We start from the raw sequence: 16,577 nt of genomic DNA on the forward strand, positions 1-16,577 counted from the left end.
AATGACATAATTATATTAGTCTCAAAAAAGTAAGACATTATTTTTCAAAGTTGTGTGCCTTCTTGGTGTGGTCTTTAAAAAGAGCTTCTGTTTCCAGCGCTGTTTTAGAACGCTGCAGTAGAATGACTTTATTTCTAGTGTATACTGTCTTTGAAATTCACACGCACAATGCTCTTTGAAATTCACAAGCACTAAAGCTAACTTAAACAGCTAGATTTTAAAAAAAAGTGGGATATAAAAAGAATTCCTTCTTAGTATTCTTTGAGCTGGACTTTTTCTCCAACAAGAAGATGTGACAGATGTCGGTGTGTAAGCCCCCACTTACCTACCTGTGTATCTTCTTCCTAGCTGTGCCCAGAGCGACGCTGCTGTTTATCAGGTCTCAGCGAGAAGCTGCGTGGGGATGATCTGCTGTTCAGCCTCCCTCGAGGTCCAGTGTCTGCAGGACCCACAGGTCTCTCCTGATCCAGGAGGTGGCAGGGACGTGGCTGGGGAGCGTGAAACAGAGATACGTGAAGAAGACAGCACACACCAAACAGACGAGAAATGGAACCCTTGTAAAACAGAAGAAAGTATGGCCCCAGGGGCTTACATGCCAACTCATTCCTCCCCAGACAAATTCGACCCCTCGTGCTCACCCCAGATAGTGGTCAGTCATGACTCTGGTGTTTCCAATTCTGAGAACCCCCAATATGTTAAAGAGACAAGACAAAGGACAGAGCCTTTCAATTCAGATAACATGCAAGCAAGTTCCTTTAATTCAAATATTGAGAAGCAAGATGTATCCCAGCTCAGGACGGCCCATGCCACTGTGTCAGGGTTAACTGGTGATGGCCTAGGACATGAAGAACCTAATGAGAGTGTCACCCCTAGTCACCAAACCCCCAAAGCACAGAAATACATCAGTTTCAGTCTTCCACTGCCCGAGGCAACCCTGTATCCTTACCCCAGCGACAGCAACTCCATCGACATGCAGCTGGGACCCCAGGTTTCCAGCGAAGACTCTGACAGTGACTACGAACTTTGCCCAGAGATAACCCTAACCTACACGGAAGAATTTTCGGATGATGACCTGGAGTATCTGGAATGTTCCGATGTTATGACGGATTACTCTAATGCGGTTTGGCAAAGGAGCCTGCAGGGGACTGACCGAGTTTTTTTATTAGAAAGCGATGACGAAGAGATGGAATTCAATGAGTGTGGTCCCGGTGGGTGTGAGCATTTCTTCAGTGAAATGGGTTGTGGGCCTCAGGTGTCGGGTGGCATGTGGTCTATGAATGTCGCCACTGGCTTCTGTAGCTATCGCTCACAACCCCAGGAAGTGGGGGACAGGAGCAGCGGAACCTCCAGGCATAGCCCATTGCCCCTGCATTCAGAAATGACTCTTACCCTGGGACCTCACCAGGATGGAGTAGCTACAATGACAGAACCGGGGAGGGCTCCCGTACCCACTGCTTCTGAGGCTGTTGAAAATGATTGTTCAGGAATTCGGGGAGAAACCAGAGACAAGCCTGAAGCAGGAGAGGAATTCTCCAGTGACAATCTACAGACCATGGATAAGGCAGAGACAGAGGCATCGGTGAAGCCCTTGTCTGGGGGCTCAGATAAGTCAGAGGCGAAGCAGGGTTTGAAAAGCCTGGCTGGGGAACGCACGGAAGAAAAGTACCCAGGCAACAGGAAGACAGCCCTGAGACCCACCAGGGCGAGGTGGCCCGGAATGAAGGCAAATGTCAAGAAGCAGCTGCTGAAAGACGGTCCCCCAAAAGGCACTCTTGATCCCCTTCCCAAGGAACCAACAAGGCAGCCCTTAACCGGGAGCTATGGACAAGGACCTGCACACACAGAGACGGGAGCTCCTGGCTGGAATCCCCACTTCCGAGAAGTGTGTATTCCTCTTCCCGCAGAGCAAGACTCCAAAACCCCTCGGCCACCAGCAGACCCACTTTCAGAGGAAGGGGATAGCAGCTTCGAGGGAGGAGGAGCACTGCTTAGTACGTTATCTGAAGCAAGCCAGATTCCAGACCGGACCGGCCGTCTTCAGGTAAGATCCGCTTTTGAAAAACTCCAAAAGGTGGGTGTGTGTGTGTGTGTGTGTGTGTGTGTGTGTGTGTGTGTGTGTGTGTGTGGTGTTCTTCACTTCACACTCGTAATTCTTTATACTATAATGTAAATCAAAATATATATTCCAGTGCTGTCGGGGCACTTGCGAGAGACAGCTGCTGTTTCTTCGGGGAGGAAGGAAATCTGGCTTTGAAAAAAGGCCCAGATAAACCCTAAGCCATCCTAATTATAGCATAAGAGTCGTGGGGGTGAGAAGCTCTAATGGGGCTCTGGACAGCTGGAAAAAGAAACCTGATATTTTGCCTGCTGCATGGGTTTTACTAGGTAGGCTGTGCCCGCCACTCTCAAACCTTCCTAAGTAAAAGGAAAGGTACAGACTTTAAGGGGAGGGGGAACCCATTCTTTTTGGTCATTTTTTTTCAGATATTTTTTTTTAAAAAACAGTTGACTTCGGACTGAAAAAACGTACAGGATCCATTTGCCACACTGGAGAAAGTAGGCAGTCGATCTTGCCGTCTGATAGGAAGTTTTTGATTAGAAGTTTGCTTTATTTTGCTTTCCTTAGACCACAGCATATAAGAGGGCCAGGAAAGTGCCAAAAGGAAAATGTATTATCCCCTAATAATAATTTGGGTCTGATTTTAGTGTTGATTTGAAAGAGACAGAATTTAGAGGAATGGAGAATTGTAGGAATGCGTGGAGAATAAATACTAGGTTTCGTTTACCACTTGCATTTTTAATTATATAGTTTATAACAAGTTCCAGATGAGTTTTGAACTGATTGTGTACTGTGGTCCTGATTTGATTTTAGAAACAAATATCTTTAGCAATATCTGTATGTATGCTTATATGCACAGACCTATCTATCTGGAGATACATCCATCTATCCACTCACCCATCCATCCATTCATCCATCCATCCACCCACCCACCCATCCACCCATCCATCCATCCACCCACCCACCCATCCATCCATCCACCCACCCATCCATCCATCCATCCACCCACCCACCCACCCTTCCATCCATCCATCATCCATCCATCCACTCATCCATCTAGCCATCCATCTCCTCTCTTACTATTGTTACTCTTTTATATACCTCTTGTCATTCCTTCCCCATAAATTTGCAGAGAAGCTCACATTGTGTACTACCTGGGAATCTGAAACAGGAACCCGGTACTATTTAAACAAGGGTTTAGTCTTGAAGTGTCAGTGATAACCTTTCATGTCATTAAATGCAGCCCGTCTCTTTCTGGTCATAAGCGCCCTCTTTCCCAGCTGAGCAGCTCTCTACAGTGGTTTGTGCAGTTAGAACATGTTTCCTTATAGATTACCTTTTCTATTCGAGGATGCGGGCACGACATGCTGGCTCACATAGAGGGAGCAGAGGAAGGGAAGGGGGTCACTGACAAAGTGGGCTTTAGACTCATTTCTGTGAGAGGTAGGTGCTAGTCCTATTTAATGCAGAGAAGAAGGAAGGGACCCCTGCTTTCCTCAGGTTTGTGCCTTGACCTGAACTGCAAATGAGCAATTCAGCAAGTCCACTGCTTTACTGAAACTGTGGCTAAATAAAATGCACAGTCTTTGGGGCCAACGTCTGTCAGACGTCTTTGTGAATCAGTTTCCATCCGACCTTGACTGCCGGTTTGTGGTGTGATTAGGTGATTAATGATTATCATGACTTTCTTGTTTAGAACTCTGACTGGAGAACTGCATGTTCTGCAGGGTGTGGGCCTGTGCCACACCTTGCACTGGTCAGTAACAAAGCTGACTTTTCACACGAGGGACAGCTAGAAACTCAAATGGAAACTGGCCATTAGCAAGCAGTCCAGTGTAGCCTGAAGCAAAAGTGGGATGTTCCTATCAGTGTTATTTCTTCTCTTTAGATTAAAGCCAGAAGATTATCCCCTCTGGGATTGGCATATGTAAAAATGCAGATTCTTTTAGCCATGTGAAAAGTCCCTATTTAAGTACAAATTATAAAACATGGCCAACAGATAGCAAATGGCTAATTATTATAGCAAATTTGATCCAGAAATATGGGGGTCACTGGGAATTATAGGAAACCTTAGATAATATGGTGCAGGGAAAAATTACTTTTTTCCATAACTAAGTCTGGAGAAATTTTAAATATTCTCTGACTCTTGAGGCTTACACACCTATGGATTTTTAAGTGATTTAAAAACCGTGTCTTAGGATTCATATTAGTAAGCTCTCCCACCCTCGAGTCTAGACTGATCCACTTACCTTGAGCTGTTTCATGGTAGGAAGTGAATGGCAGCTTATCAGTTAGTATTTTGTCTTCATTGTACATCAGGTTTAGTGTTCTAAGGAAAATTCCTTGCCTCTAATTGCCTGTGTTATTCTGTAAGGGCCTCTTGCAGAATAACTCTCGTCTGACACATGAGTGCCTAAGCTGTCTTTACTTTCTGTCTTCCCTTGTTTCTTTCCCAATGCAAAGCCATCTTCTTAGGTGTTGTCTTGAAATAGTTACTGACCAAAGCTAGGGCTGGAAAGCCCCCAGTTTCTCTACATTTATGGAAGATTCCAAAGCTTCTTCCAGTTTGGGAGTGGAAAATAGAGAAGGGTACCCCAGGCTAACTTGAATCCTCATCCAGGGTCACACTGCCAGCTCTTCATCTTGGTTCGGAGCGCCTGCTCCAGAGCCACGGCCTGAAAATCCACCCATCTTAGGTTTCTTTCCCCAGCCACACTGGAGTAGCTACCCACGCTTTGAGTTCAGAAGGGCTGTGTCTGCCTCACTTCGCCCCAGAGAGATTTGCATTTCTTTTTGAGGTCCTGAGACTACCAGTGTACAGTATGGGTGTGTGGTCTCAGGTCCTGGGAGTGAAGAATCTTGCTGACGAGGAATTAGCTCTAATCCTAGAAAGTGAGCTAGCTACCTGGGGGAGCTGCATTTGTTCAGTGTGCGTTGTACCAGGAGTCATGGCGGCCACGTAATAAGCACTCAACCATCAAGTGATCAAGTAGGGGATTAACTGCCTGGTTAGGTAGGATTCTGATGACTACTGATTACCTCACCGTCTTTCCTTACCTGAGCGCGTTCTTCCCTTAGCTCAATGTAAGATGCTGTTGTCAACCTTCCACAAACAGCATGCACGTCCGTGGGCTCTTCTAGTTCTGGTAATGGGTTGGTTTATTCTATAGTCCAGCTGCATAAACTGTGGGTCGTGACCCCCACGGTGAATGTGGGGGTGGGGTCAGGTAAAGTTTAGCAATGGTAAAAGGTTAGCGAGTATGTATCAACCAAAAATTAATTCAAAATCAAATACATTAATTACATTATGCACACGAATATAAATACAGGTATAATATATCACAATATAATCATATTATATATACATTAATATATCAGGGGTGTTTGTAACTGTAACAATGCAACTGGCCCAAGTGTAGCCCTGGGCCGGAACACACATGTGTAGAGTCATGCTGGGCTTGCCAGCACCCCACACAGTGCCAACGAATGCTGCCATGTGAAGCCCCTCAGCTCAGATGGAGGCTTTTGCAGCTTAGGAACTTCAGTATTTTTACCGTACGTATGCAGTTTTCTGCTCGCATAGAAATACGAATAAATGTGGAAACCTCGGCTATCAATATTTTCCTACTCTATATTTTTTCATCAATAACATCAAATTAGTGTGTCTTTGGATCATATTGTGCTATGATGTTTGGTCTTATTGACTTGGTCTTATTGACTTGAGTTTCATAAAAACAAAACAAAACAGGAACCAAGTAACCAACGGCGGACTGTGGAGATCAGTAAAGTGCTCCTTGCACTAACATGAGGACCCGAGTTTGATCCCCAGCCCCGGTGCAAAGACTTGGGATACCTATAGTTCTAGCACTGTGAGGTAAAGACAGAAAGCTCCTTGGGCTTGCATAATACAACTGAATTGGCAAGCTCTAGGTTCAGAGAGAGACGTCTCAAAAAACTTAAGTTCAGGGCCTGAGAGATGGCCCAGTGGTTAAGAGCACATACTGCTCTTGCAGAGGATCAGGGTTCAAGGTGTCTCACAGTTCCAGGGGATCCCATGGCTTTGCCCTCTGCAGGCATCTGAACTCACACACATGTACTCTACACGTCTCTCACATACGTACACATAATTTAGCAATAATTAAAGTAAACCTTAGAAATATCAAGGTGGACAGTGAACTGAGGAAGATGTTGGCCTTTGAACCCCACACATGCACATACATCTCTCCACTAGGAACGCACAAACACACACAAATCCTTAAATCAATTTTAGCTTGGGGTTGGGACAGAATATAGATTTTTTTTTCCAGGAAGAGTCTAAAAGTAATTTTGCCACCTTGTATTACATGTGTATGCAAAGTGGCGTTCTCAGCATTGACAAGTATAAAATCAAAATAGCCACTAACTCTGAAGGATCATTCAAGTTGCTCTCCCTCTTGTAGCATCAACTATCCAATCGATATTTCATTTTAGGTAAAAAAAAAAAAAAAAAAAAAAAAAAAAAAAAGAAGGCATAGCCATACCCTTACTGTGTAAATTTGGTTTGTAACGAGGGTAACACTGTATATTTAGCGAAAGATTGAAGCAAAAATATATTTCTTTGTTGTGTATTATTAGTAAATGCTTGATTTGTATACTTGTTTTATGTGCATATATATGTATATATGTGCATATTTTTATATGTATATATGTACATAAAATAAGTATACAAATGAAGCATTTATTTACACACATATAAACATATATATGCATATGTATGTATGCATGTGTGTATATATATACATACATATGTGTATGTATATATATGTGTGTATATATATGTATATGTGTGTGTGTGTATATATATATATATATATATATGTTCATATGCAATCTCTTGTGCTAAAAAGGAATTGGGAAAGCAAAAAGTTTAAGAATTCCTGTTCTGGAGCAATCACCTTGCACCCGGATTCCCTCCTGAACACTAGTGATCCAAGTACGACTTCAGCCTTTAGTGTCTTGGTGAACACATTCCGTGGGGAAGTGGGACTGTAAGTGCTGGTGGAAGGGCTCCTATCCCTGAAGGGAGCGTGTCTGTAGGTGTCCCTCCAGCAGGGAAGAGGCCAATTTGTGGCCATGGGTCGTCTCATGCCAGGTGGAGGGGCCATAATCCTGGAAGTGGGGTTTCTCCACCTACGTGTGGGGTGGGGCTCTCCGTCCTGGTGAATACTGGGCTGTGGCTTCAGCAGTGCTGCGTTGGGAGGGTCCTCCAGACCCTCAGACCTGCTAATCCAGCAGGAGCCTAAGGAATAGGTACGCCAGCTGGTACTGCTCTGCAGGCTGCCTTCCCAACCTCGGCCACTCCTGAGAAGGGAGTGGCACCCAAGCAATTACCAGCATTGTCAGGTGGTGGGCGGGTCCACACAAACACGGATACCAAGTTCTCTCCATGCTCCCACACCAGACCCAAACCCAGTTTCCCTCCAGCCCTGGCAGGAGGGGGCTCAGCAGTTACAGAGGACCAAAGTCATATGCTTGTCCAGTGCCAGTGAAGATGTAGCCATCTTGTGGAATGTCTCATCAGTGTGCTGCAGCGTTTGATCCCCACAGTCATGATTAGGAATACTTAGGGGACCCTTCATTCTGATCCTTTATACTTAGAGGGGTGCTGTAAATAAAGGCGTAAGTGTGTGTGTGGGGGACAATGTAAGCTTGGCAGAAACTTCACAAACAGTGGACAGGTCCTGTTCACCTTGAAATCTACCACCATAGTGTTCCAATATTGCTCCGAACACCTCTTGGTGTTAATAAGAACAATAGCTTAGTTCAGAGAAGAAATCAACCACGAGTGCTTGCTGCCCCTGGGGAGGTCGTGGGAGCAGGTGCCAGTCCTGTTTGCCAGGGAGGCTCTCCTCAATACGTTTTTGCTTTCTCCTTCCCTATGAATTGTCCTTTCAGAGGAAGCCACGGCACTCTTGCCGTCATTCTGTGTACAGTAGCTCCCCACCCTCCAAACTGCATTTGGGCTATCTGTGGTTTCAGAAAGAGATCATTCATGAGTATCGAATTACAAGCCATTCTGAACAGCGTTCAGAAAAGTCTTGTTTCCCTATGTAGTTTACACACCCCCACTTTGCCTGGTGAGCCCATCCTGTACAGACACTCACCCTGTTAGCCACTCCGTAGCTGTCTCGGTTGTCTCATTGCTGTGGTATCGTGGTGTGTGTTCAGGTACCTTCTTCAATAATGGCCCCTGGAGTATAGAAAGGATGATGCTGCCGTTCAGGAAAGCCAAACACAGCCCACTAAGTGCTTCCTTGAAGAAGAAGGGCAGAAGTTTCCAACGTAATAAGGGAAGGAAGGGAAATTGAATGTGGACGTTGCCCAGACCATCCATAACAGCAAATGCTCTGTGGGCTTGGGAAGGAGGAAGAAGATATTTTGCCTACTATGCTACTGTACCCCAGACTTCAAAATCACAGCCTCAGCACACGATGTAACAGAAATGATCCTGATGTATAGGGTTTGGTGCAGACATCCACCCAGATGTGTCTCCCATGAGCAGAGTGTAGGCTTGAGCCCTCGATTTGCTCACTGCCCTGTTATTTCCTATGATGATGTAAGCTCTCTCAGCGCTTGTTTTCTCACCTGTAAAACAAATAGTTTTTATAATATCCCTGTAACTCCCGCTCCAGGAGATCCAACACCCTCTTTTGACTTCCTCAAGCTCCAGGCACACACGTTACACAGACATGTATGTAGGTACTCAGACATACATGTAAAATAATAAGAATACGGAAATCTTTTTTTTTTTTTAAAAAGTATCTGCATATCTCTGTAAGTTCAAGACGAGCCTGGTCTACATAGTGAGTTCCAGGATAGCCAAGGTTACAGGTTTGGTGGCCTATCTCAAAAACAAAAACAAAATTAAAAAAAGAAATGCAAACAAAAACATCAGCAATGTCTGAAGGGTTCAAGGTGATCTGCTATGTGCCCGACGCAATTAATAAGTAATGGTATTACTATTTTTATTTTATTATTTATCTCCTGTTTTGCTTTTGTTGTTAGATTTTTGTCCATGCTAAGGATCAAACCTAAGATTTTGCATACAGTCAGCAAGGACGCTACCTCTGAACTACATCTCCACTCATGATGCTTCCTTTACCAAAGACTTCTTGAGGGCCAGCCACAAATGTTTTCTTACTGGTATTTATTGAATTTTCTTGAGACAACTGTATATTCACATAAGAAATGATTCGGAACAGTGTCATCATAAAGACGTCTTGGTCTCCATGAACTATGTAACTAGCTGCACCCACATCTCCTTGCTGCCCTCTCCTCTATTCTCTGGTAATCTATCCTTCAATCCTAAAATCCTATACAGCTTGAATCAGAAAGTACATAATCTCCTAGGAATTTATCCCCTTAGCACAGTTCCAGGACTCATCCAAGTTATGTGTGTCAGAAGTCCTTGTCTTTTCTCGCTAAGTAGTCTCGTGTGAGGTTTGCGAGTGAGTCCTGGAGTTTACTTAATGACTTCCTGGCTAAAGAACATTTGGGTTTTCTTGTCATGAGTACCACATCTGTTAAGTTCTTATTTCTCCGAGGCCAATGCTAGGTGCTCTATTTTCGTTCCCGATGCTGTATAAAATACTTGGACGAAAAGCAACTTAGGGAAGAAGGGGGTTGTTTGATTCATAATCCCATAGCACAGGGACGTCACACTTAGAGCAGTTAGTCACATCACACCCACAGGTGAGAGCAGGTGAATATGTGCAGCCCACTTGCTTGCTTATGCTCAGCTCCACTTCTCTGTTCTCATACAATTCAATACCATTTGCCTAGGTAATGGTGCTGCCCACAGTGGGCTGAGCCAAGAGGATAGAAAATTCCATGTCACTGTGGGCTAGCTATGTAGTAAAGTCAAGGATGGTCTGAACATATAAAAATCCTGTCTTAGAAAGTCCCAACAAACCCCCAAACCCGAACTAAAACAAAATGGTGATTGAGCAGTTCTCAACCTGTAGGTCTCAATTCCTTTGGGAGTGGCCCTTTCATAAGGGTTGTCTAAGACCGTTGGACATCTATATTACAAGTCATAAATGTAGCAAATTACACTTATGAAGTAGCAATGAAAAAATTCCATGGTTGGGGGTGGGGAGCTTGCTACGACATGAGGAACTGAATTAAAAGTCACAGCAGAAGGAAGGTTGAGAACCACTGAGATAGACACATAGATACACAAACCTTGAAGTTTACACAGTGCAGTTCCTACTGAGTAATAGATTTCTGTCTGCCAGCTGCCTCCTTCCCCAACTGGTTCCCAGTTGTGCTGCGGCTGTTCATCTCCTGTATTAAGCAGATTTGAACCCCTGGAGGTATGTATGAAACTCACTGTACGTCTGAGTGCTTGGAGGTAACACAAAAAGCCGGCATATCTAAGTTTGAAATCTGTATTGACTGACCTGCCAACAGGCAGGATACATTGTAAGTCTCTAGCAAATAATTCTGAGGGCCAGGAGGGCGGGAGAAATGAAAGCAGGCATCTAAACCTTCTTGTCAGACAGGTTGCACGATGAACAGTGGCTCCCACTCTGGTGACAATGACAGCAAGGGCAGAGGCTACCCTGGCTCATCTCCCACAGCACGTGGCAGTTGAGCCTCTTGTCAACATCACTCCAAGGCGGACCCAGAGAGGAACACAAACGTTTGTTTTGTTTTCAATCATGAGGCCATTGAGCCACTTCTGTCAAACCCCATTTTCCACCTGGATGGTAAGATCCTGATCAGGCTCCCTGACTGCTTTCAACGTTTTAGGTGTAAGCGACTGAACAAAACAATGCTCACAGGCTTGTAACTCTCTGTGAGATCTGTGGGTCATCTGGTTAGAAGTTCGTGCTTTCCAAGCCTGTGGCTTTCCGGCTGAGTCAGGTTTCCATTTAACCCTATCCTCTAGGAGATCCCTGTGGGCTCTGAGGTTCCAGAATCCCTGATTGGCAGAGCACAGCATCTTTCCTAGATTAGAAAGATTTTTAAGGGGGCAGGATGAAGTACAGTGGTAGAATGCTTACCTATCGTGCTGGAGGCGTGGCTTTCAGCCTCAGCATGGCAATGGTGAATGAATGAGTGAATGAATGAATGAATATCTTAAGGAATTGTCCTTAATATTCATGGAGTCTTTTGGGCATTCCTTATGTTCTACCAACAGAGAGTCCACTCCCGTCAGTGGAAGCTTGGGCTTTGAGAGCTATTAAAGCTTTCGGTTGATTCTTTAACCCCTAAGGTACAAGAGCCAAGCTCTGCTGCAGAACTGTAGGTGGTGCCTTCTGAACACAGAGGTCCAAGTTGTGCTCCAGAGATTCTGATGGTAGTGCACTAGTCCCATGGTAGGGCTTGGACAGGGTACCTTGATGGAAGCTCGACTAGCTTGTGACACAGCCTGGAAAGAAAATCTTGGAGCCCACACAGAGTAGGAGGCAAGGGGCATTCCGGGGGCTCCAAGTTCAACCCTGCTGAGCAGAGGTAATGGAGAACTGAAGGGTAGATGACTCAGTACTACTTCTCTAATGATGGTAATGGAGCAGGCCTCTAAAAGACAACAGTCAAACAGGACACAACAAGATAAAATAAGATACAATAAGAAGATACAATAAGATACAATAAGATAAGATACAACAAGATACAATAAGATACAACAAGATACAATAAGATATAATAAGCAAAGGCTCTTACACCGAGGCTGCCCAAGGCAATCAAATGGGAGGAAAATCATCCCAGGAGCAGGCCACAGGGTCAGAGATACACCCACTCCCACTATTAGGAGCCCCACAAAACCACCAAGCTAACAGCCATGGCGTACACACAGAAGACCCGGTGCAGACCCAGGCAGGCCCCGTGTTTGCCGCTTCAGTCTCTGTGAGCCCATCTGAGTCCTGCTTAGTTGATTTGGTGGGTCGTGTTCTAAAGTCCTCCATCCCCTCTGACTCCTAGATCTTCCTTCCCCCTCTTCTACAGGGTTTCCCTATCTCTGAGGGGAGGGACCTGACAGAGACCCCTGATTTAAACTCTCTCTGCTTAATCAGACGTAAGTTCCCTGGGTGGCTCTTGAGGGCAGTGTTGTTTAGAAGCTATGTGCTTAATTAGGCCGCTCCAGGGTGACTACTGCAGTCTGGGGTGTTTTGGTAAAAAACTGCCCAGTATGGAAACTACAATGGGAAGACAGGGGCCTGTGAAGCTTAATCTTTCACCCCTGGAGGAGTAAGAGCCCCTCACCTGTCTGTGCGACTGAAATAAACTCAGACCCTGCTTTATTGTGACTAATCCTGAACAGGTGTGCTATTTGCAGCTGAGTTTATTTTGAGGAGCACAGTAACAGGGATCTGGCTGACAGCAGGGGAAGCTGGTCCGAGAAGGGTCACTGGACCGTGAGGGTCCCGGTAACTCAGCCCTCGCTGCTGCCTTTGGGTGGAACTAGAAGCTGAGAGCAGGATTTACTGGCTCTGTTCCTGTGACTGAAGATAAGCTTGTATCCTCAGAGCAAGTCTGGGGAAAGGGCATTCAATTAACTGACCGCAAATAGGGAGACGATACATCCGTGGTAATCAGAACAGTGTGCTAGTAGCCACCAAGACAGAGATGAGTCCTTATGAGTGGAGAACATAGGGCTCAAATTCTGCACTGAAAATGGGTTTACAATAAAAAGAGCCTTTCCGCTTCAGGGAACAGCAACACGCTCAATGCTGGCAGCTGGGCGTCATACGGGGAAATAGCAATACCTCCCAATGGACGCCAAACTATACAAGTTCTTTGTTTTTTGTTTTTTGTTTTTTTTTAAGATAAATAGAAAAGACCTATGATCGATAAGCAGGAAGAGATACTGTGGTTCCTGGTAACAAGGAGTACCCAAACTTTGAAAAGATATCTTTTACCCATCCGATAAAATAAACTAAAAATTATGGGGCTAGAGAGATGGCTTGGTAGTTAAGGGGACTCACTCTTCTTACAGGAGACTGGGGTTCAGTTTCTAGCACCCATATCAGGTGGCTCACAATTCTTGCTTCAGGGGATCTGACCCCCTCTTCTGGCCTCTGCACACATGTGGAATACACACACACAGAGGGGGAGGACAGACAGACAGGCACACACACACACACACACACACACACACACATACACACACAGAGAGACATGGAGAAAGACAGAGAGACAGAGACAGACAGGGACAGAGACAAAAATATCACACACACACAGAGACATGGAGAAAGACAGAGAGACAGAGACAGACACAAAAATATCACACACACACACACAGAGAGAGAGAGACAGACAGACAGAAGGACAGACAGGGACAGAGACAAAGCTCGTTTTGAGATCTCAAAGGATGGAACAATGAGGTTGAGATCCGGGATGCAGGCATAAGGCAGCAGCTGTGTAGTTTGCCATCTTGTTTAAAGGTAGGAGCACTGTTGCCTGTGACGGAGCAGTTTCACTTCCCAGAATCTACCTTTAAGCAAATCATTTCCATGTTCCCACGGAGCCTGTGACATACGGGCTATGGAGTTCATCAGGTGTGCCCAAGCTTCTGCTATTGCGGACACACACGATGCCATCAAAGTTCATGATCGGGAACTGTGACTCAGTTGCAAAACAAATAACAGATCACAAAACATCTCGTGCTGTTTGAAATAAGTCTATGATTTAGCGTTTGGCCACGTTCATAACTGCTTTCTGCTTCATACAGCCATGTGTGTGGGCCACAGGTCAGATATGCCTGAAAGGCAATGTTGAGAGATATGTATAAACAGACTATATAGCCCATTCAAATGATGGGTGGATCACAACTTATCATAGGCACATTCCAAAGTAATACATACCACATGGTACAGTTTATGTCCCAAAGTCAATCTGTCATAGTATTTGTTATACCAAATGAAAACAAGTGCTGGGGGTGGGGAGGAGCGAGAAACCCTCACACACTTCTGGTAGAAATATCAACTGGTATAGCCACTGTGGAAATCAATAGGGTTCCTTTTAAAACTAAAAGTAGAACTACATATGATCCAGCTATACAGTCCTGGTGTGGTGGTTTGAATAGGTTTGAACCTCAAAGATTCAAGTGTTTCAATGCTTACCATGGGGAGTAGCATTAGGAGGTATGGCCTTGTTGGAGTAGGTGTGGCCTGGTTGGAGTAGGTGTGGCCTGGTTGGAGTAGGTGTGGCCTTGTTGGAGTAGGTGTGGCCTTGTTGGAGGAAGTGTGGCCTGGTTGGAGTAGGTGTGGCCTTGTTGGAGTAGGTGTGGCCCTGTTGGAGTAGGTGTGGCCTGGTTGGAGTAGGTGTGGCCTTGTTGGAGTAGGTGTGGCCTTGTTGGAGTAGGTGTGGCCTGGTTGGAGGAAGTGTGTCACTGTGGGAGCCGGCTTTAAGGTCTGCCCAGTGTGGAATCAGAGTCTCCTCCTGGCTGCCTTCAAATTAAGATGTAGAACTCTAGGCTCCTCCAGCACCATGTCTGCCTGCAGGTAGCTGTGCTTCCCACCATGACTATAATGAACTGCACCTCTGAAGCTGTAAGCCAGCCCCAATTAAATGTTGTCATTTATTAAGCATTGCCTTGGTCATGGCGTCTCTTCATAGCAATGAAGCTCTAACTAAGACTCCTGGGTATGAAACCAAAACACAGAAATGATTAACTTCTGGGAAGGAGGTGAGAATTCAACGAAAGAAAGCATTGATGATGTTTTAATATTTTAAGGAGAGGGAATTCATTTTTTTAGGTAAGTTTTCCCTATGTAGATCTGGCTTGCCTAGACTTTACTAAGTAGATGATGCTGTCCTTGAACTCACAAAGATCCTTTTGGTTTTTGCCTCATAAGTACCAGGATTAAAAGGATGGGTTGTTCCACTGTGCTCAGATTTTCTTTAGAAAAGGAAACAAAACTTGGAGCTCGAAATTTCTTCCTTCTTTTCATTCATTCATTCCTTTTTTCCTCTTTCTTTCTTTCTTTCTTTCTTTCTTTCTTTCTTTCTCTTTTAGAAAAGGGAAAAAATCCTTGGAGCTGAAAATGCTTGCTGTTAGTTCTGGTGAGCAAGCATAGCCTTGAGTAGCTTGCCCCTTTTTCCTCAGTGCAGGAAACAAAACATAAATATCTCTACGTTTCAAGGCACCAAATCTCAATTAATTCCTGATTTTGTTGCCAAAGTGAGTATGAAATAAAGCGGAAGAAAGAGCAAGCCTTTCTGGGGCTCAGAAGGAAACAATGGAGAGATCCAAAGATGCAAACACTTTGCACAAACCCCAGCACAGGCTATATCTATCAACAAAAGCCAAGCATGGTGGAGCGGTGTACTGGGTGTAATCCTACTGCTTCACAGGTAAAGGTGGAAAGATCAGGAAAGAAAGTCATTCCCAGCTGCCAAGGACCAGCCTTGACCTGGAGAGGGGCTTCTGAGGGAAGGGATGTCTGGGAGTAGCGAAAACAAAGGACTGCAAGCCAAATCGTGAGTCCAAGCTGGTGGCTTGTGCTCTGCTTTCTCTGGAGATCTCTCTCTCTCTCTCTCTCTCTCTCTCTCTCTCTCTCTCTCCCTCTCCCTCTCCCTCTCCCTCCCTCTCCTCTGCCTCACTGCCTCTGTCTCTATCTCTCTCTCTGCCTAGGCCTCTCTGCTTCTCTGCCTCTCTCTACCTCTGCCTCTCTCTCTGTCTCTCTCTGCCTCTGTCTCTGTCTCTCTGCCTCTCTCTCTCTCTCTCTCTCTCTCTCTCTCTCTCTCTCTCTCTCTCTCTCTCTGTCTTCTCTCTCTCTCTCTCTGTCTCTCTCTCTCTCTGTCTCTCTGTCTCTCTCTCTGTCTCTGTCTCTCTCTGTCTCTGTCTCTCTCTGTCTCTCTCTCTCTCTGTCTCTCTCTCTCTCTGTCTCTCTCTCTCTCTGTCTGTCTGTCTCTCTCTCTCTCTCTCTCTCTCTCTCTCTGTGTGTGTGTGTGTGCATGTGCATGTGTGTGTCTTTGTTTCTCCCTATGTCTCTGTCTCTCTCTCTGTTTCTCTCTCTGTCTCTCTCTCTCTCTCTCTCTCTCTCTCTCTTTCTCTGTGTGTGTGTGTTTCTTGTGTCTCTCTGTGTCTGCCTCTCTGTCTCTGTCTGTCTCTCGCACTCTTGCTCTGTTTATCTGTCTCTCTCTGTCTGTCTCTGTCTCTCTGTCTCTGTCTCTCTGTCTCTGTCTGTCTCTCTCTCTGTCTGTCTCTCTTTCTCCCTCTCTCTCTCTCTCTCTCTCTCTGTGTGTGTGTGCATGTGTGTGTCTTTGTTTCTCCCTATGTCTCTGTCTCTCTGTCTCTGTTTCTCTCTCTCTCTCTCTCTCTCTCTCTCTCTCTCTCTCTGTGTGTGTTTCTTGTGTCTCCCTGTGTCTGCCTCTCTGTCTGTCTGTCTCTCGCACTCTTGCTCTGTTTCTCTGTCTGTCTCTCTGTCTCTGTCTCTGTCTCTCTATCTCTCTGTCTCTCTCTGTCTCTCTCTGTCTCTCTCTGTCTCTGTCTCTCTCTCTCTCTCTCTCTCTCTGTCTCTCTCTCTCT

General features: G+C 45.3%; 1 protein-coding gene across 1 annotated transcript in view; it reads left to right on the forward strand.

The window, feature by feature from the left end:
• Alpk2 (alpha kinase 2) overlaps positions 1-16,577 on the forward strand; it is a 99,716-nt gene that overhangs the window by 11,564 nt on the left and 71,575 nt on the right. The window contains exon 3 of the mRNA XM_032885508.1: positions 349-2,041. Coding sequence (XP_032741399.1) covers positions 349-2,041 — 1,693 coding nt within the window. The remainder of the gene's footprint in view (positions 1-348; positions 2,042-16,577) is intronic.

This window comes from Rattus rattus, chromosome 15, assembly GCF_011064425.1.
Source record: "Rattus rattus isolate New Zealand chromosome 15, Rrattus_CSIRO_v1, whole genome shotgun sequence".
Lineage (NCBI taxonomy): Eukaryota > Metazoa > Chordata > Mammalia > Rodentia > Muridae > Rattus > Rattus rattus.